Source organism: Rhodotorula graminis (genome assembly GCF_001329695.1).
Source record: "Rhodotorula graminis WP1 unplaced genomic scaffold RHOBAscaffold_4, whole genome shotgun sequence".
Taxonomy (NCBI): Eukaryota; Fungi; Basidiomycota; class Microbotryomycetes; order Sporidiobolales; family Sporidiobolaceae; genus Rhodotorula; species Rhodotorula graminis.
This window is the reverse complement of record NW_017264931.1, coordinates 1,474,261-1,490,753: the sequence shown is the minus strand read 5'-3', so window position 1 is coordinate 1,490,753 and position 16,493 is coordinate 1,474,261. Positions and strand designations below refer to the sequence as shown.

Sequence of the window (16,493 nt, the reverse complement as noted above, 5' to 3'; positions counted from 1 at the left end):
CCTCCTCGCGACCGTCGACCGGATCGAGGAAGGTCGGCGCAACTCGCCTGCGCATCTTGCAGCTGCACGTCGTCGCTCTCCTTCTGGACGACTCGTCACTGCTACCGCCCGCCTCAGCTCGAGGCTGAACGGCGGACGAGTGACTTGAGAAGGTCGACTCTCGGACCCTCTCAAGTTGCTCGCCCAGCTTTCCTCGCGATGAAGACGACGCCCAGATCGAGAGAGAGAGAGAGAGAGAGAGCGTGCGAGTTGCAGGACTGGCCGCGCCGGGGGAGGGGTACTGATGAAGGAGAATAGAGAGACGCAAAGAGAACAAGGGCGCGAGCGGCTCGAGCACGCTCACATGATAAAGTCCTGCGAGATGGGGAGCAAGGCGTGAGCGAGTGCGTCTGAAAGAAGTGGACGACGAGCAGACGTACCCAGATCTTGCCGTACCAGGTCGTCGCAGGGACGAAGCGCGCCGCCTCCTCGTCGGCGACGGCGTCCTGCACGGGAACGAGAGGGTCAGTGCGACGTTGGGCGCCCGAGAGAGGGGAGGCAGACGCACGAGCTCGCGCTTGCCGGTCGTGTAGTCGATCTCCTCGAGGCGAACGAACTTGGTGCGCTTGAAGAGCTGCGGCACGAGAAAGCGAGGTCAACGTCGGCGTCGAAAGGCGAGCGGGAGGACCGAGGCGCACCTTCCAGAACACGAAGAGGACAGCAAAGATGACGAGCGTGATGTAAGCGACGATAAAGTCGCCCGTGTTCCAGTTGCCGTCGAGGAAGACTGTGCGCGAGAGCGGGCGGGACAGGTGAGTGACGGCTCTGACGCAAGGTGGTCCGGACGAGAGAGAAGGGACGCACCGGTGTAGCCGTTGAAGATGATGACGAGGATGATGGCGACGAGGCCAAAGTACGAGGCGTAGGGCTGAAGCGGCGCCTTGAACGGGAAGTCGTCGCGCGAGATGCCCTGGAACTTGAGGCCGTGGTAGAACCGGATGTAGCTGTAGTTGATGCAGGCCCAGGTGATCAAGCCCGTGATGGACGACAGGCTGAGTGAGAGAGAGAGAGAGTCAGTGCGAGGCAAGGGAAGGAGAGGGCGACCAGGGGAAGGGGCCAGGCAACGGAAGAGAGGGCGAGAGCGGGACGCACTTGGACAGGTAGTTGAACGCCGTCGTCGAGCCCGTCGACACGTTCATGTAGGCGAGGAGGCCGATGGCGGCCGTGATGATTACGCAGTAGATCGGGAGACCGCCCTTGGTGCAGCGGCGGAAGATGGCGGGCGCCTTGCCGTCGCACGCGAGGCCATACAGCGTACGCGAGCTGGCGTAAAGGTCCGAGTTGCCCGCCGAGAAGGCCGAGAGGAGCACCGCAGCGTTGACGACCGACGGCAAGCCCTGGATGCCGGCGTTCTTGATGGCCTGCGGGGAGACGACGAAGGGGCCGCAACGGCAACGACGGTCAGGGTTTGCCTCCTCGGCCCGAACGACAGCGAGACGAGACGCACAATGACCCAGGGCGAAGCGTTGACGCCGTCACCGTTGGTCAGGTTGGGGTCGTCGGGCGAGACGATGAGGCCGATGACGAAGGTGCCGATGATGTAGCTGCGAGTTGGCCGACGACGAGGTCGAGGACGCACGAGAGGAGGCGAGGACGAGTGCGGAGAGAGGGCGCGAGAAAGGCGAGGAGGAGAGAGAGAGCGAAGAAGGAGGGAGTGAGGGGAAGGAAGAGGCGCGAGCGGGGGAGAGATGGTCAGTCCCTGTCTCGCCCTCAAACACCTCGAACGCCCAGGCGACAGACGACCAGAAGGTGGACGCTGTCTCGCCCTCAAACACCTCGAACGCCCAGGCGATAGACAAGAAGAAGGTGGACGCACAAGAAGATGATGCGGAAGAAGACGCGGCGAATGGCTTTGGGGACGTTGCGACGAGGATTCTCGGCCTCCCCCGCAGTGAGAGCCACAATCTCGGTACCGAGGTACGAGAAGGCGGCCTGCACGAGCGTCGTCCAGAACGCGAGGAAGCGGCCCTTGGACCCAGGGATGCCGGACTGCTGCTGAAAGGGGCCCGGTTGGTGCCAGAAGCGGAAGCCGATGGGGTCCGTGCCCGGGACACCGCCGGCCGTGATGATGATGCCAAGCAGGATGAGTCCAATGATCGTGATGATCTTCAGGATAGAGAACCTGGGAGGGAGAGAGTCAGTAACGATGACGGCGACGACCTGGACGGCAAGGACGCACCAGAACTCGGCCTCGCCATAAGCGCGGACGCCGAAGAAGTTGAAGCTACAGATGACGACGTAGAAGACTGTAGACGAGGGCGAGACGAGTCAGTCGTGCCGCGCGAGGGACGACAACGACGACGCACCCGAGATCCAAACGGCGACGTTGATGTCGTCGCGCCAGAACTGAATGACGAGTGCGGCGGCCGTGATCTCGGTCGGCAGGGTGATGGCGTACGAGTACCAGCTGCGGGAGGGAGACAAAAGAGGGGTCAGTGCGCCGTCCGAGAACCGCCTCCTCGTTTCCTGCACACCGAGGGAGCACAACGCACTAGTTCCAGCCGAGGGCGAAGCTGTGTGCGCACGTAGAGCGAGTCAGTCACGTGCGGGACGGTGAGGGAGAAAAGAGCTCGACGCACCCGAGAGCCGGGTCGACGAAGCGCGCCGAGTAGTGCGTGAACGCTCCAGACACAGGGTAGAGCGTCGTCATCTCGCCGAGGGCGACCATCATCGTGCCGACGATGCTGCAGGACAGGAGGAGCGAGGTCAGGCGGCGGCTCGACGAGGAGGAGGGAGGGGTCCGGTGCGCACCAGCCCATGATCGAGTAGCCGAGCCAGAGGCCGAGCGGTCCACCGTTGGCGAGCGCACCTCCAGCGCCGACGAAGAGACCGGTGCCGATGCAGCCACCTGCGCGCGAGGAGGACGAGGTCAGTCCGGCTCGACGACGGCTCCCAAGTTGCAGCGAGTCCGGGACGCACCGATGGCAATCATCTGCGAGACGAGGGATGTGCAGGCAAGGCGGTGTCAGTCGAGGTGCGCCGAGGTTGAGCCCCGGGAAGAGCACGCCGAGATAGCGACGAGGCGCACCTGGAGATGCCTCGACTTGAGGTTGCCTGCGCGGTGAGAGGACACGTCAGGGACGCTCGGCGCATGTGACAGAGTACAAGGAGCGGCGACGCACGGTGCACAGCGCCCTCGGGCGCGTCCTGGTCGAGCCCGCGAAGAACGACCTGCCCATTGGCGGCGACGCCCTTCTCGCCCGTCGCGAACGTCGTCTGGTGGCCCTTCTCCGGGTCGGCGGCGTAGTCGGCCATGTGTGCTCGAGTGCCGCGAGTGGTGTGCGAGGTGAGGGTACGGCGTTCGAAGCGAGATAGCGAGTGGAGGACAGAGAGGGGAAGAGAGGGGGGAGAGGGACCGAACCACGCTTTGCGCCGCCGCGAGCGCGCGAGATACGGACCTATTTTTGGTCGCGGACCGTACGAACGCCGATCGGTTCGAGGGGAGGAGGCGTTTGAGCAAGCCGACCTTCTCAAATCGTCGGCTCTCTGCGTTCCACGGCAGCTCCTCGTTCCTCAGCAGCTCGCGCGGTGCTTGCAAGTATGCCAATCGATGCCCTCAAGCCCTTGAGAGTTGCGCCCGCAAGCCACGCGCTCGAGCACCGCAGACGGTGTCGGCCGCAGACCCGCCCGGCGCACCCGGGTCGATGCCCCGCACACCATGTGACGACGGACGCAATCAGCCTCGCCGCAAGCAAGCGCTAGACTGGCCGTCGCGTCGAGCGTCGAGCGGAAGATGAGGACAAGCGGAAAGCCTCGCACGGACCTCGCGCCCGCGGAACCGCCGAGTCTGCAGCGAGCCAGTCGCCGCAACCGCTCTCCTCGTCGAGCACACACACGGACGCACAGCTCTGATTGCAAGCCGGTCCCCGCACAGCGCTCGCCTCTCGGGAACCCGCACTTTGCGGAGGGAACGTCTGGGAAAAGATTGTGCGCGGTCGGCTTGAAATTGACAGGGGAACTCGCGCGAGCCGGGCTAACTACAGAGAGGAGAGCGCGCCGAGAGGGTCGAGGGATGCGGCTGCTGGAGGGCGAGTTGAGGAGGACGACGAGGGGAGGGTCGAGGCTGGTGCTGGAGGTGCGGGAGGGGGAGGCGCGACGACTGGCGAACGAGGCGGAGCCGGCATGGGCGAGGGAGGGTACGACGCTGCCGACGAGGCGGGCACAGGAGGATAGGCGGCCGAGCCCTGCGAGGAGGAGGTCGCGGGAGGAGGAGGAGGAGAGAGCGCCGGCGAGGGCGCCGGCGGCGTGCGGCTGAGCGACGGGAGCGGCTTGTCGGTGCGCGCGCCGAGGTACCTCGAAGGCAGCGCTGCATCGACACGAGGCGAGGTCGACGTCGACGTCGGCGCCGTGGCGAGATTGGGAGGTCGCTCGACGCTCGACCCGCCGTTCGGGGCTCGTGCGCCACTCGGCGTGGTCGCCGCCGTCGACGCGCTCGCCTGCGAGCCCTGCGACGCCGCACCGCCGACGCCGAGGAAGCCGTCGGCCCTGCCGCCGAGCACGTCGCCGACATGCCGCAACGCATCGAGCGCCGCTTGGACCTCGTCCTCCTGCGCCTTGTCCGGCCCGACCGCCCGCTCGAGCACGCCGACGGCCCTCGCGATGGCCGCACTCATGCCTGCGCTCGCGCGGCGCATCGCCTCGAGGTCGGCAAGGGCGTCTTTGGCGGCGACTGGTGGCGGAGGAGGGGAGCGGTGCGGGTCGGCGGGAGCGGCGAGTGGCGAGGTCGGCGAGGAGGAGGAGGACGAGGGCACGCCCCATGGTGCGCGTTGCGGGATCTGGGAGAAGCCCGAGGCTGAGGGAGAGAGGCGAGCGGCGCGACGGCGCTCCTCGGCGAGCGACTGCGCCTCGGCGACTCCTCGCTGCGGGGAGGCGGGCCCTGGGTCAGGCGCCGAGCTCGAGAGGAGAGAAGGTGACTGAGGGACGCACCTTGATCTCGTCGTACGTGCCCCGCAAGGCCTTGTTGATCCCGAGCGCCTCGGACTTGGCGAGCACGCCCTTGGCCAAGTCGCCGAACACGAGCCCGCCCTCGCCGCCGAAGAAGCCGAGCCCGTTGACGGGCGCGACCGTCTGCGCCCGCCGATGCGCCGGTGCGCCGGCCGCTCGACCGCCATACGGCGCCGCCGCCTCGAGCACCTCGCCGACGAGCTCGTCGTCCGAGAGCGGCTCGCCGATCGCCGTCCCGAGCGCCGCGTTCTCGCGCCGTACGTGTCGTGCGCCCTCGGGCGAGCAGTTGTCGCGCAGGTGCAGGCCCTGGCGGACGAGGAGCGCCGTCGCGTACCCGCCGTCGGCGCAGGCCGGGTACCGCAGGAGGAGCTGGACGAACGCGCCGTAGTCGCCGTCGGTCGCGGCGCGCACGAGCGCGTCGCGGGCGCGGAGGAGGAGCGCGAGCGCGATGTGCGTCACGAGGCGGAGCGAGGTGCCGTCGGTCGCGAGGAGGGCGTCCCACAGGGTGAGGGTGGCCGGGAGGGGGAACTCGCGCGAGAACAGAAGGCGGAACCACCGGATCGCGTACAGCTGCGGCTCGACCTGGAGGACGGTAAAGGCGCGGGCGAGAGGCGGGTCGACGGTCGACAGGAGCGAGTGGAGGTGCGACGAGAGGGCGACGATGGGCTGGACGAGGGCCGACGAGCTCGACGACGGGCCTTGAGCAGGCGCGTGGAACGCGCTCGACGACCTCGGCGTGAGGGCGACGGACGGCGTGTGGTCGTAGAAGATCTTGGCCGACTGCATGACGGCGGCGAAGAGCGCCCACGTGTCGTGCTCGACCCACTCGCGCGCGAGGACGAGGTGCGCGAGCTCGTCGTTGCCGCCGTCGCCGTCTTGTTGCCCTCGATCGTCGGGCGTCGGGAGCGAGTCGTAGTCGACGAACCACAGGAGCGGCGCGAGGAGCTCGTGCATGCCCTGGCGGTAGCCAACCTCGGGCGCGAGCTTGCACCAGATGAACAGGAGGTCGGTCATGCGGTCCTGCGTCTCGGCGCTGCGGAAGTAGTCGACCTCGGGGAACCTGTGAGGGGCGGGAGGACAAGAGAGTGAGCACGCGGTCCGAGAAAAGGAAGAGGCGACGACGCTCGAGGATGGAAAGGGTCGCGACGCACGTCCTCAACACGTCCTTGCGGATCTCGCTGCGCGTCTCGAGGTCGGAGAACCACTCTTGCCACGGGTTGCCGTCGTCGAGGCCGAGCGGGTTGTTGACCTTGAGGTCCTCGACCCTGGCCTGCCCCTTGCCGGCCGTCGCCGGGGCATCTCCCGGCCCGTCTGCGACCCAGCGGCCGTCGGGCGAGCGCAGGTAGCGCTCTCGAAGGGCGGTGTAGGCGGTGCGCGACTGGGCGAGGGTGAGCTCGTACGGCTCGCGCGAGGATGGCGTGGTCGGGGAGGGAGTCGGGGCGGGGAGGAGGCCGAGGAAGTACTGCGCGCGAGGTCGCGGTCAGGTGGCTCGGCAGGAGGGTACACTCGAGGAGGAGGAGGAAGGGGACGCACCCGCCACGACAGGCTCCTGAGCCCGCGCTTGTCGTGCAGGACGCCTTGTTCGGCGTCGGCCCTGAGGGCGACGAGCGACAGGAGCGGGTCGGCAAAGTAGCGCTGCCACTCGTCGACGAGCTGGGCTGGACGAGGGCGAGGTCGCTGCAGGGCTCGAACGGCGAGCTCGTCGGGCGAGGCCGACATGGCGAGCAGGGCGAGGAGGACCAAGTGGGGGAGCGGCCAACGGTCGAGGCGACGACGGCGACGGGCAGGCCAGCTGCTGAGACGGCTCGATGTGCAGGCGGTCGTGCGACAGCTCTTGTGCGGCTGGTGATGAGCCGGTGAGCGAGCGAAGCAGCGACTCGTCGCTCGTCTGCTCGCTCTCGGATCTTTGACCAAGTCGCTCTCGAGGCCGCACGAAAGGACAGCACAAAACCCAGGCCCGAGTTTCCGATGCTCCTCCAGTGACCGCACGACTACAAGCAAAAGAGTACACGTCCCACGCGCTCGCTCGCCCGCCCGTTCCGCCCCGCTCAGGCGCTGCCCTCGGCCGCCGCCGCACCGGCCGCCGGCTGCGTCGCGCTCACCTGCGCCTGCCAGTCGCTCATCTCGGCGTCGAGGCTCTCGAGCGTCGCCTTGGGCCGCTCGGGCGCGCGCTCGCGCGGCTTGCCGGCGCCGCGACGGCCACCGCGGCCGCCGGCACCGGCACCTGCGCCCGGCGCCGCGTTGGCGGCCGCCTTGCGGTTGCCGCGCTGCGACTGGCCACCGGCGGCGGCGACGGTCCTGCACGTGCGAGGGGGCGAGTCAGTGAGCGGGCCGAGGAGGAGGGACGAGAGGGCGAGGGACGCACGACGACTGGGCGGCGCGCGAGTTGACGGGGGGAGCCGGCGCGAGGCGAGCAGTCAGGGGCTTGGCGGCGGCGGCACGCGAGGGGTCGACGATGACTGTGAAGGGGGGAGGGGCGTCAGGACGAGCTCGGGAAGAATGCGAGGAGGACACGAGCGAGACGAGAACGGACCCTCGACACGGATGGCCTTGACTGTGGCGGGTTCGAGGGCGACGTTGGCGGGCGTGGGCGCAGGCGGATGGCGAGGAGAGAGGAGGAAGAAGAACGTGGGGCAGTCGTCAGGACGCTGATCGGGGTTGGGCGGGGCTTTTGTGCGCGCGAGTTGGCGGGTCCACGTTCTCTCGACGGCGGGTCGAACGGCTGAGCGACGACGTCGCTCAGGGCTGCTCCTGCGGCGAGTCGAGCTCTGCCGAGTCCTGGTCCTCGACCACGGCGGCCGACGGCGCTGTCGAAGGGCGCCGAGCAGCTGCAGGTCGACGGCGAGTCCTCGAGCACGGGGTGACCAAGCCCGGCTCGGCTCGATGGTCGTCTCGACGTCCTGCTCGGGCACAATTGACGTCGATCGCTCTCCAGAAACGACGCGCCGTGCGACGCTGGGTCGTACAGGTTATCGCTCGAGCTGCTCGACCCGACAGGCTGCGCCGCCCGGAGCGGGCACGCCGTCGACGCCGACGCTGGCTGACGACGTCGGCTGATGCGGCCGCTACACCGCGGCGTGGCGCACGTGCGGGAGCGCGATGCCCTCGACCTGGTGCGGCGGTACAGGCGGCGGTCGACTGGAACGGGCTCGAGCGGCACCTGCGCTCGGGGGGAAGAGAAAGGAGGGGGGAGGGGGCAGGCTAGAGGAACAGCAGCGACCCACCACCATCGATGAGCCTCTTGTTGTACTGGGCGTAGGCGCTCGTCGCGTGCTCGTACTTGTTGAACTGGACGGTCGCGACGCCCTTGGACTGGCCCTGGGCGTTGTACGACAGCGAGACGGTGCGGACGGGACCGACAGTGGTGGCAAACAGCTCCTGTGGGCGGTGCGAGGGGGCTTGGTCAGCATCGCGAAAGAGGAGAGGGGGAGGCGCAGGGAGAGGGGGGCGCACCTTGATCTGGCGCTCGTCGACGTCGGTCGGGAGGTTCGAGACGATGATCTTGTCGCCGACGTGAGGCGACGACGTGGCGGCGGCGGCGGCGGCGGTGCCGTTGTTGTCGTTGCGCGAGGCGTTGCGCGGGCCACGACCGCCGGCGGCAGGAGCCGGGGCAGCGGCCTGGGCGTGGGTGGTGGCGGGCGCGCCGTTGCGCGAGCCGCCACGGCGAGGGCGCGGGCCGCGGTTCTTGCGCTTCTCGGCGATGACGTCGTCGAGGGGCTTGTCGATGTTCATGGACTGTGCGAGGGCGACGTGTGGGTCAGGAGGGAAGGCCGGGAGGGGGGGAGGGACGGAGACGGCGGCGCACCATGATGAAGAGGCGGCGGGGTGGGGATGTAGTAGACGACGGGGCTGCAGGACAGTGATCGAGGGTCAGTGGACTGCTTGCCGGTGCGCTCTGTTGCGTGGCCGCCGTGTTAAACGGGCGCGGATGGCCGCCTCGTGGGAGGTGCAACAAGGCGGGCCGTTCCGAGGCCAGGGACGCGCAGCGGTGCGGCGGGGTGATCAGAGAGGTTGGGGTGACTCACAAAGGTGGGCTCTGGGTGCTCTAGAGGCGCTGGAGGGCGAGTGCGCGGAGCGGAGTGAGGAGGGAGGAGGGAGGAGGAGGTCCACCAGAGACACGCCTCGTCGCTCACCTCTGCCGGTGTGAGAGGCCACCGTGTGAGGCGATGTAGAGTCTTGCAAGTACAGCAGGCTCAAACAGAAGCGCTCCTGCGATGTGCGGGCCGTCGTCGTCCTCGAGCGAGCCGATGTCAACTCATCTTCGTCCTGCGCACCTCCAGCCCTCAGCGAGACCAGCTCTGCCGCACTCGAGGCGCACGCGTCGAGCTCCAGTGCCTCAGGGCACCGCCCACCCGGTCCTCCTGCAGTCGCTCGCCTCGTCTCCCTCCCCGCCGTCCAACCCCCACCTCGACTCGCCTTGAGCACCGTCGCACCGCCTCGAGCGAGCTCGCCTACAGCACCCCCAGCTACCCAACAGCCCGTCAGTCGCCATGCCTGTCGGCCACGAGCGCATCAACGCCCGCGAGGCTCACCCTGTGCGTGCTCAGTCCTCTCGCCTCGATCGTCTTCGCCTCGGGCCCAGCTCTGCCCCGTACAAGCAGCGCGCGAGGCTTTCGCGATATCGCAGCGGACACTGACTCGCTCGCGCACCCTGCAGAACGACAACATCGTCTTCATCAGCGTCCTCGAGGACCTTCCCGACGCCGACCAGGTGCGCCAGCCTTGCTCTCCTCCTCCCCTACTCGCTTCGAGCGCAAGTCCTGCGTAGCCTGATCCGGAATGAAGAAGCTGACTCTCCTCCCGCCCCGCCCGCAGGCCAAGAAGATCCTCGATGCGCTCGCGGCCCAATTCAAGCCGATCATGACTCGTCCGTCCTCTCCTCTGCACGCTCTCCCACCCACTTGCCGACGCGAGCCTGACGCACACTCGCAATGATCGACGCAGAGTGGGGCTTTGGCGTCAACTCGCTCCGCGAGCACGAGTGGAACCCGACTTTCGCGGGCCGCAACTGGAACGCTGGTGCGTCCTCCCTCTCTCGCTCGCTGTCGAACTGCCCCCTGACTATCGTCCTTCCGCCTCACAGGCGAGGTCATCGAGATCGTGCTCAGGCGTCGCGACGGCAGCTTGTGCGTCTTTGCCTCTTCCCGCCTCGCCGTGCTCGTCGCGCAGCATCTCCTGACAGACCTCGCACGTCGACGCAGCGCCCCGTACCAGTTCCTCCTCTACGTCATGTGCCACGAGCTCGCCCACGTCCGCGAGATGAATCACTCGCACGCGTTCCAGAGCGTCAACAAGCAGCTGCGCGAGGCCCTGTCGGCGCTCCGGGCCAAGGGCTACTACGGCGACGGCTTCTGGTCCTCGGGCCGTTCGCTCAAGTACACCAACGCCACCGTGCCGCTCACGGGCGCCGACGAGCCCGCCTTCACGTGCGGCGGCGCCAACAAGAAGCGTCGCCGCCGCGGCCAGCCTCGCGCGCCGACGGCCGGGCCGAGCAAGCCGCGCGGCGCGCCCGTGCAGCAGGGCGCGACGGGCCGCCAGACGCAGGCGACGTCGATCGCGGCCAAGCCGGGAGCGAGGGTCAGCAGGAAGGGCGCGTTCCCCGAGGGAGGAGGGCAGACGCTCAGCGCCGACCCGGCGCAGAGCAGCTTCAAGTGCGTCCCAGTCCTTTCCCATCTCGCCCATTCCTCCTCATGTGACTCGAAACTGACTCGCTCGACGACTTGCAGGCGCAGGTCGCAGGCCAAGGGCGCCGTCAACGCGCGCGCCGAGGCGGCCCAAGCGCGCCTTGACGCCGAGAAGCGCGCGCAGGCCGCCGCCGCTCGCGCCAGCGCCGTCGGGTCCACCTCGAAGGTCAAGCAGGAGGACAACAAGCCGCGCATCAAGGCCGAGGCGCCGGGCGTCATCGTCCTCGGTGACAGCGACGACGACGACGGGCAGCACTCGCGCTCGGGCTCGGGCGGCGAGGCCGAGTGGGAGTGGGAGAGCGACGCCGAGGGCGACGAGGTCAAGTTCGAGAACGACGACGAGCGCCACTTCCTCGAGGACGACATGCGCGACTGGGCGACGATCGTCAAGCAGGAGGACGACGTGGCCAAGCGCGCCGAGCAGGCTCGCGCCGCCGAGCCGCAACGTTCGTCTTCGTCCTCGTCCGCCGTCCAGGGCAAGGGCAAGGGCAAGGCGTCGAGCTCGCCGTCGTCGTCGCGCAAGCGTCGCGCGTCGCCCTCGCCGCCGGCGCAGGACGACTCGCTCGACGCGCTCGACCTGACGCCGCACGAGCGCGCCATGATCGAGGCCGACGAGCGCGGGTACGACAACGAGGCCGACGGCGTCGAGCGCGTCGGCAAGAAGGGCAGGGTCGCGTACATGGCGGTGCCCGGTGCGGCGGTCGCCGGCGGAAAGGGCGGCGGAAAGGGCGTCAAGGGCAAGGGAAAGGGAAAGGGCAACGGTGCGTCTCCTCGATTCTCCTCCTTCATCTCGTCAGCCTCGACGACTGACTCGTACCGGCATCCACGCAGCGCCGACCGTCAAGCGCCGCTTCCAGACCCGCCTCGACTCGGACGACGACGACGAGTCGAGCGACGACGCTGCGACGGCCAAGGGCTCGGCGACGACGTCAAGCTCCGTCAAGTTGAAGACGCACAAGCGCAAGCACGAGTCGAGCTCGGCCGAGGAGGTGAGCTGACTCGCTCCAACTTCCTCCATCCTCGCGCTCCCTACCTTTCCCCTAGTTGCCGTTCCTCCTATTCTGCGTCCCTCTCCCTGTTAGTCCCCTTCCTCGCGGCGGTCGTCCCTCCTGTACACCCTTTCAGTGTCGCCCTGTAACGTGTCCTGCGCTTTCTCGCCCCCTCGCCAATCCCTCTCTTCGTCGTCTGGCTCCTCCTTCTAGCTCTTTCTCAGCAATTTGCCGCGCCTCGTGTCTCCTCGTACCTTCTACGGCTTCTCACTGACTCGAATCTCTACAGCTGGACCGCTCGTCGCCCTCAAATGCCGCCACCGCAACCCTCGGCTCGTCCTTGTCGACCGCCCGCACGACCGCCAAGGCGCCCTCCTCGAGCAAGAAGAAGCCGCACGCGCTCGACCTCACCTCGTCGTCCCCTGTCGTCCCCAAGGCGCCCGTCAAGGCGCCCGTCGGCGGCGGCAAGGACATGCGCTCGAGCAAGAACAAGGGCAAGGGCAAGGCGGTCCGAGCGCCGGCGCCATCCTCGTCCTCCTCGGACGACGACACGCCTCCCGTCGTCTCGAAGCCCAAGCCCAAGCCCAAGGTCGAGTCGAAGCCGTCGTCCAAGCCGGTCAAGAAGCCTCGCAAGACGCGCTCGGACAAGGGCAAGAAGCGCGGCCCGCAAAAGCCCAAGTCGCCCGCCGCCGGTGTCGTCGCTCGCCGCCACAGCTCGAGCGAGAGCGACGTCAAGCCTGTCGACCCGTTCGAGCGCATGAAGAGGGAGCGCGAGACCGAGGACGTTGAGCTCGACTGGACGGACGAGGAGCCGGCCGAAACGAGGCGCCGTCTCGCCGAGGCGCAGGCTCGTCGTCGCAGCAGCGGCGCCGTCGACTCGGTCAAGAAGCCCAAGCCCAAGGGCAAAGGGCGCGCGCTCCAGCCCCGCGGCTCGCTCAACCTCGACCTCGCGCTCGTCCCGGACCTCAACCTCGACCCGCACGTCGCGCTCGACTCGGACGCCTCGTTCCTCTGCGACCTTCCCTCGCCTCTCTTCCCGTCTTTCACCGCCGCCGGCGGCACCGAGGCCGACGTTGGCGGCTTCATCGGCCTCTCGACGCCCAAGCGCGCACGCGGCATCGCCCTCGTCGAGGCCCAGGTCGCCTACAACGAGCGTGTCGAGGCGCAGCGCGCCGAGCGCAAGAGGCGCGAGGAGCAGACGGCCCCCGAGGACGCGGCGCAGCGCAAGGCGCAGGAGGTCCGAGCGCGCTTGGCGGCGATGGTCGAGGATGAGGAGAAGCGCAACGCGGCCGCTCGCGCTTCGGCGACGGCTGGCGACGGTGCAGCGCCCTCGACTCGCGGTGGAGCAACGGCGGCGGCCGGCGGCGCCGAGGGAGGAGGGCAGAGTGCCGAGGTCGAGGCGGCGTACGCGAGGACGTTGCCCTGCGGCGAGTGAGGGCTTGAGGTGCGTCCTCTTCCTCCTCCTCCTGCCCCTCTCCTTCCCGGTCCCTGACCTAAAGACCATTGTGCGCAGGTGTTGGCGGCCCTGTTAGCGTGCGCGGCTCGCAAGGTCGGCGACGTCGGCGCGAAGCGCGACTGAGTCGGCAGGACCGAGGCTTTCCTTTCCCATTCGCTTTTCCCTCCTTGTCACCCTTCTCTCGCCCTCCTGTAGTCACGCCGTAGCCGCTTATCGTCGTTGTCTTCCTTTCGCAGTAGCAGCCGCTTGTCATTTCTCTGGGTCCGTGCGCTTCCCGGTGCGCGAGAGCAAGTCAGTCCGCCACCTCAACTTGCTCAGAGAACGCTCTCATGACCTGCTCGTTGTGCTCAGGCGGTCGAGAGCAAGCGCGAGAGTGTCCAATCGACCTGATCCTGCTGCCCATCGAGCCCGCTGTCGCCGCTTTCGAAACCAGCAGAGCCAGCGACTTGAGAAGGTCGACATGGAGTCGAAGCTTGTCCTGGCGACGGCGATAATATCGCTGTCGAGCGCTCTCCTCGACACTCGTTGCTGCCTCGAAGCCATCATGGGAGAGAGCGGCCGTGATCCGGCATCGAAAGGTGCCCAAAGTCGGCCTTCTCAAGTCGCAGGCCCGCTTTCGATTTCTCAGTCGCTCCCTCTCGCTCTCACAAAGCCAGACGCGGTGAAGGCACTGCAGTGAGTTTCAGGCTCGCGAGCCTCGATGTCGAGAAGGAGGAGATGAGGGGGTACTGCGCGAAGGGCGAGAGAAAAAAGGGACAACACGGAAAAGCGGCGAGGGGACGACGACAACGACGGCGACGTCGCCCGAGGGAGAGGGCATAACGAGGGGATGGGGGGAATACGAGTAGGGGAGGGGAGGACGAATTAGGCCGAGGGAGAGGGAGAGGAGCACGCCCCGCTCAGAGGACGGCCTTGGGCATCTTGCGGCTCGCCTGGCGGACGCCGAGGTCGGCGAGCACCTCCTCTGCGCCGCCGAGGATGGCGTCAAACTTCTGCGTGCGCTGGAACATCTCGATGATGCCACCCATGCCGTTCTGCGTGATGCCGCGGCCGCCAAAGATCTGGACGGCGTCGTCGGCAATCTCGCCCGCCGCGCGCGTGCACGCCGTCTTGAGGAGGCCGATCGGGCCGGCGAGGAGGTCGGCCTGCTGCGCGTACGTCATGTGGCACATCTGGAACGCTGCCGAGGGAAGGAGGGAGGTCAGGACGAGGGGACGAAAAGGTGGACGAGGAGCGAAAGGGTGCGACGCACTGACGTTCTCGAGGTACGCCTGGAGGCCCTCGATCTTGTAGATCATGGCGGCGAGCTTGGCGCGGATGACGGGCTGGTTGATGAGCGCCTTGCCGAACACCTTGCGCTGGTGGGCCCACCGCATGCACTCCTCGACGATGAGGCGCGAGCCGGCGACCGAGCCGCAGCACATGGCCCAGCGCTCGTGGCTGCGAGGTAGTAGAGTGTCAGTACGTCGACGAGGAGGAGGTAGGTCGAGAGAGGGAGCGGCGGGACGCACTTGAAGTTGGACAGGACGACGAAGAGACCCTTGCCCTCCTTGCCGAGCAGGTTCTCGACGGGGACCTTGACGTTGTCGAACGTGATGTAGGCCGTGCCGGCCGTCGTCGAGTACGACGTCTTGATGAGCTTGGTCTCGACGCCCTCGCCGCGCGGGATGAGGAGCATCGACAGGCCGTTGCCCGTGTTGACCGCCGCCGAGAAGTAGTCCGAGAAGTTGCCGCTGCGCACCGGGCTCGAGGGTCAGGACAAGGACGCTCAGGGGTGCACTGAGAGAGAGGGACGCACTTGGTGATCCACTTCTTGGTGCCGTTGACGATGTAGTGCTTGCCGTCGGGCGTCTTCTTGGCCGTCGTGCGCAGGCCGGCGACGTCCGAGCCCGCGAACGCCTCGGTGATGGCGAGCGAGATGAACTTCTTGCCGGCGAGGACGTCGGGGATGACCTTCTGCTTGAGCTCGTCCGAGCCAAAGTTCATGACGGGTGGCAGGCCGATGCACATTCCGCCCTGGAGGCCGTCGGCGTAGCCTGCGTGGGACGTCGACGAGCATCGTCAGTCTCTCGTGCTGGACGAGGAGAGAGAGACAGAGGGAGCGAGGGACGCACCACGAGCGCCGGCGCGCACGAGCTCCTGCGAGATGATCATCTCGTGGAAGTAGTCGAACTCCTCGGGCTTGACACCGCCGAACAGCTTCTTGCCGTGGAGCAGCTTGCTCGGGCCGAGACGCTGTATGACAGGGACGAGAAGTGAGCTCGATACTCGAAGCCCAACGAGAGAGAGGGGGAGCGAGGGGACGGACCATGGCGTTGAGGTTCATGTCGGGCGAGCCCATCTTCTGGACGAGCTCGACCGTCGGGCGCTTGCCGTCCTTCTCGTGCATCTGGGCGTCCTCGCGCACCTCGGCGTCGACAAACTCGCGCATGGCCTTCTGGAGCGAGCGGTGCGAGTCACGGTAGTAGGGCGACTTGAAGCCCTCGCTGAGCCAGGTCGGCTCGGCGTACGGGACGGGCGACAGGGTGCCGTTGGTCGGGAGGACGATCTGGGGCTTGTCGCCGGCGATGGTGCCGATCAGGTAGCGCGAGTACTTGGTGAGGACCTCGGAGCGGTGCATGCCGAAGAAGGCCTCGGTGGCGTCTGCGCGCGCGCACGAGGACGGGGGTCAGCGACATGCGCCTGAGCGATACCTCGAGCATGCTCGTGAGGGAGGGAGAGAGGGCGGGACGAGAGACTGACCCTTGCCGGCGACCTGGAGGAGGACGTGCGAGCCGCCCGGGTGCATGTCGGCAAACTTGGACACATCGTAGACGGCCGTGTCGACGATGATCCACAGGTCACCCTCCTTGTTGTGCTGCAGGCCGAGGAGAGACAGGGGTGAGCGCTCGATGTCCGGTTAAGCGGCTCGGCGAAGTGTCCGGGTCGAAGGCCAGAGGACGGCGTCGTCGAGGATGGGGGGGTTGGCGAGGGGAGAGCATCTGCCATGCTCGTGCTGTAGCTCGCCGTCGCGCTCCGACCGCTCGTCGCGAGCTGCGCCACTGGACCGTCCCACTCGCGCACCCCGCACTCGTCGAACTCGGCGCGCCCGCCCTCGCCACGAGCCCCTCGAGATCCCTTGCGCCCTCGCCCGTGCACCGCTGCCGCCCTGTACTGCCCCGTCGAGCGCGCACGCCCTGCAACCATGCCCTGCGCGAGCCCAGAGAGAGGCGGCGCGTGAAAGTGACCGGGAGGGAGAGGGGGGGGCGCACCTTGGCCACCTCTGCCTTGTCGAACGACTTGAGCGACGCCTTGTCCTTTGCCGTCTCGGGCACGGTGAGGTACTGGGTCTTGCTGGGGGGGAGAATGGCGGCCGACATGGTGCTGGGGGGGTGTGGTGAA

General features: G+C 67.8%; 5 protein-coding genes across 5 annotated transcripts; 1 reads left to right on the top strand and 4 right to left on the bottom strand.

The window, feature by feature from the left end:
- Positions 1 to 339: 339 nt before the first annotated feature.
- Positions 340 to 3,294, bottom strand: RHOBADRAFT_42994 (uncharacterized protein; the record flags this gene model as incomplete). Its single annotated transcript, XM_018414147.1, has 16 exons — positions 340 to 354; positions 420 to 485; positions 548 to 613; positions 678 to 766; positions 844 to 1,031; positions 1,132 to 1,400; positions 1,487 to 1,583; positions 1,856 to 2,161; positions 2,219 to 2,285; positions 2,346 to 2,446; positions 2,532 to 2,552; positions 2,619 to 2,689; positions 2,763 to 2,887; positions 2,959 to 2,971; positions 3,068 to 3,093; positions 3,162 to 3,294. The coding sequence occupies 16 exons, from the start codon at positions 3,292 to 3,294 to the stop codon at positions 340 to 342; spliced, it is 1,653 nt and encodes a 550-aa protein (XP_018272698.1).
- A 2,448-nt stretch (positions 3,295 to 5,742) lies between these two features.
- Positions 5,743 to 6,325, bottom strand: RHOBADRAFT_2176 (uncharacterized protein; the record flags this gene model as incomplete). The annotated part of the gene is made up of 2 exons (XM_018412559.1): positions 5,743 to 6,043; positions 6,135 to 6,325. Coding segments are annotated over 2 exons (492 nt in total), but the record flags the coding sequence as incomplete, so codon positions are not given.
- A 1,827-nt stretch (positions 6,326 to 8,152) lies between these two features.
- On the bottom strand, positions 8,153 to 9,047 carry RHOBADRAFT_25749 (uncharacterized protein). The gene is made up of 4 exons (XM_018412711.1): positions 9,009 to 9,047; positions 8,789 to 8,832; positions 8,437 to 8,718; positions 8,153 to 8,361 (listed from the first exon to the last, which is right to left on the bottom strand). Exons 2-4 carry the CDS (start codon positions 8,789 to 8,791, stop codon positions 8,185 to 8,187), a joined length of 462 nt encoding a protein of 153 aa, XP_018272696.1. The 5' UTR covers positions 8,792 to 8,832; positions 9,009 to 9,047; the 3' UTR covers positions 8,153 to 8,184.
- A 426-nt stretch (positions 9,048 to 9,473) lies between these two features.
- On the top strand, positions 9,474 to 13,091 carry RHOBADRAFT_42991 (uncharacterized protein; the record flags this gene model as incomplete). The annotated part of the gene is made up of 9 exons (XM_018414146.1): positions 9,474 to 9,518; positions 9,641 to 9,694; positions 9,799 to 9,850; positions 9,928 to 10,002; positions 10,067 to 10,109; positions 10,185 to 10,634; positions 10,710 to 11,428; positions 11,499 to 11,656; positions 11,946 to 13,091. 9 exons carry the CDS (start codon positions 9,474 to 9,476, stop codon positions 13,089 to 13,091), a joined length of 2,742 nt encoding a protein of 913 aa, XP_018272695.1.
- Positions 13,092 to 13,769: 678 nt separating this feature from the next.
- Positions 13,770 to 16,471, bottom strand: RHOBADRAFT_52624 (uncharacterized protein; the record flags this gene model as incomplete). Its single annotated transcript, XM_018416427.1, has 8 exons — positions 13,770 to 14,292; positions 14,365 to 14,552; positions 14,624 to 14,845; positions 14,911 to 15,148; positions 15,227 to 15,347; positions 15,421 to 15,755; positions 15,855 to 15,969; positions 16,364 to 16,471. The coding sequence occupies 8 exons, from the start codon at positions 16,469 to 16,471 to the stop codon at positions 14,012 to 14,014; spliced, it is 1,608 nt and encodes a 535-aa protein (XP_018272694.1). The 3' UTR covers positions 13,770 to 14,011.
- Between the last annotated feature and the right edge of the window lie 22 nt (positions 16,472 to 16,493).

What these genes read in the sequence shown, in the direction of transcription:
- RHOBADRAFT_25749 (XM_018412711.1), bottom strand. An exon ending in TCGACGAGCGCCAGATCAAG is followed by an intron (nt 8,362 to 8,436) that starts GTGCGCCCCCCT and finishes CACCGCCCACAG; the next exon opens with GAGCTGTTTGCCACCACTGT.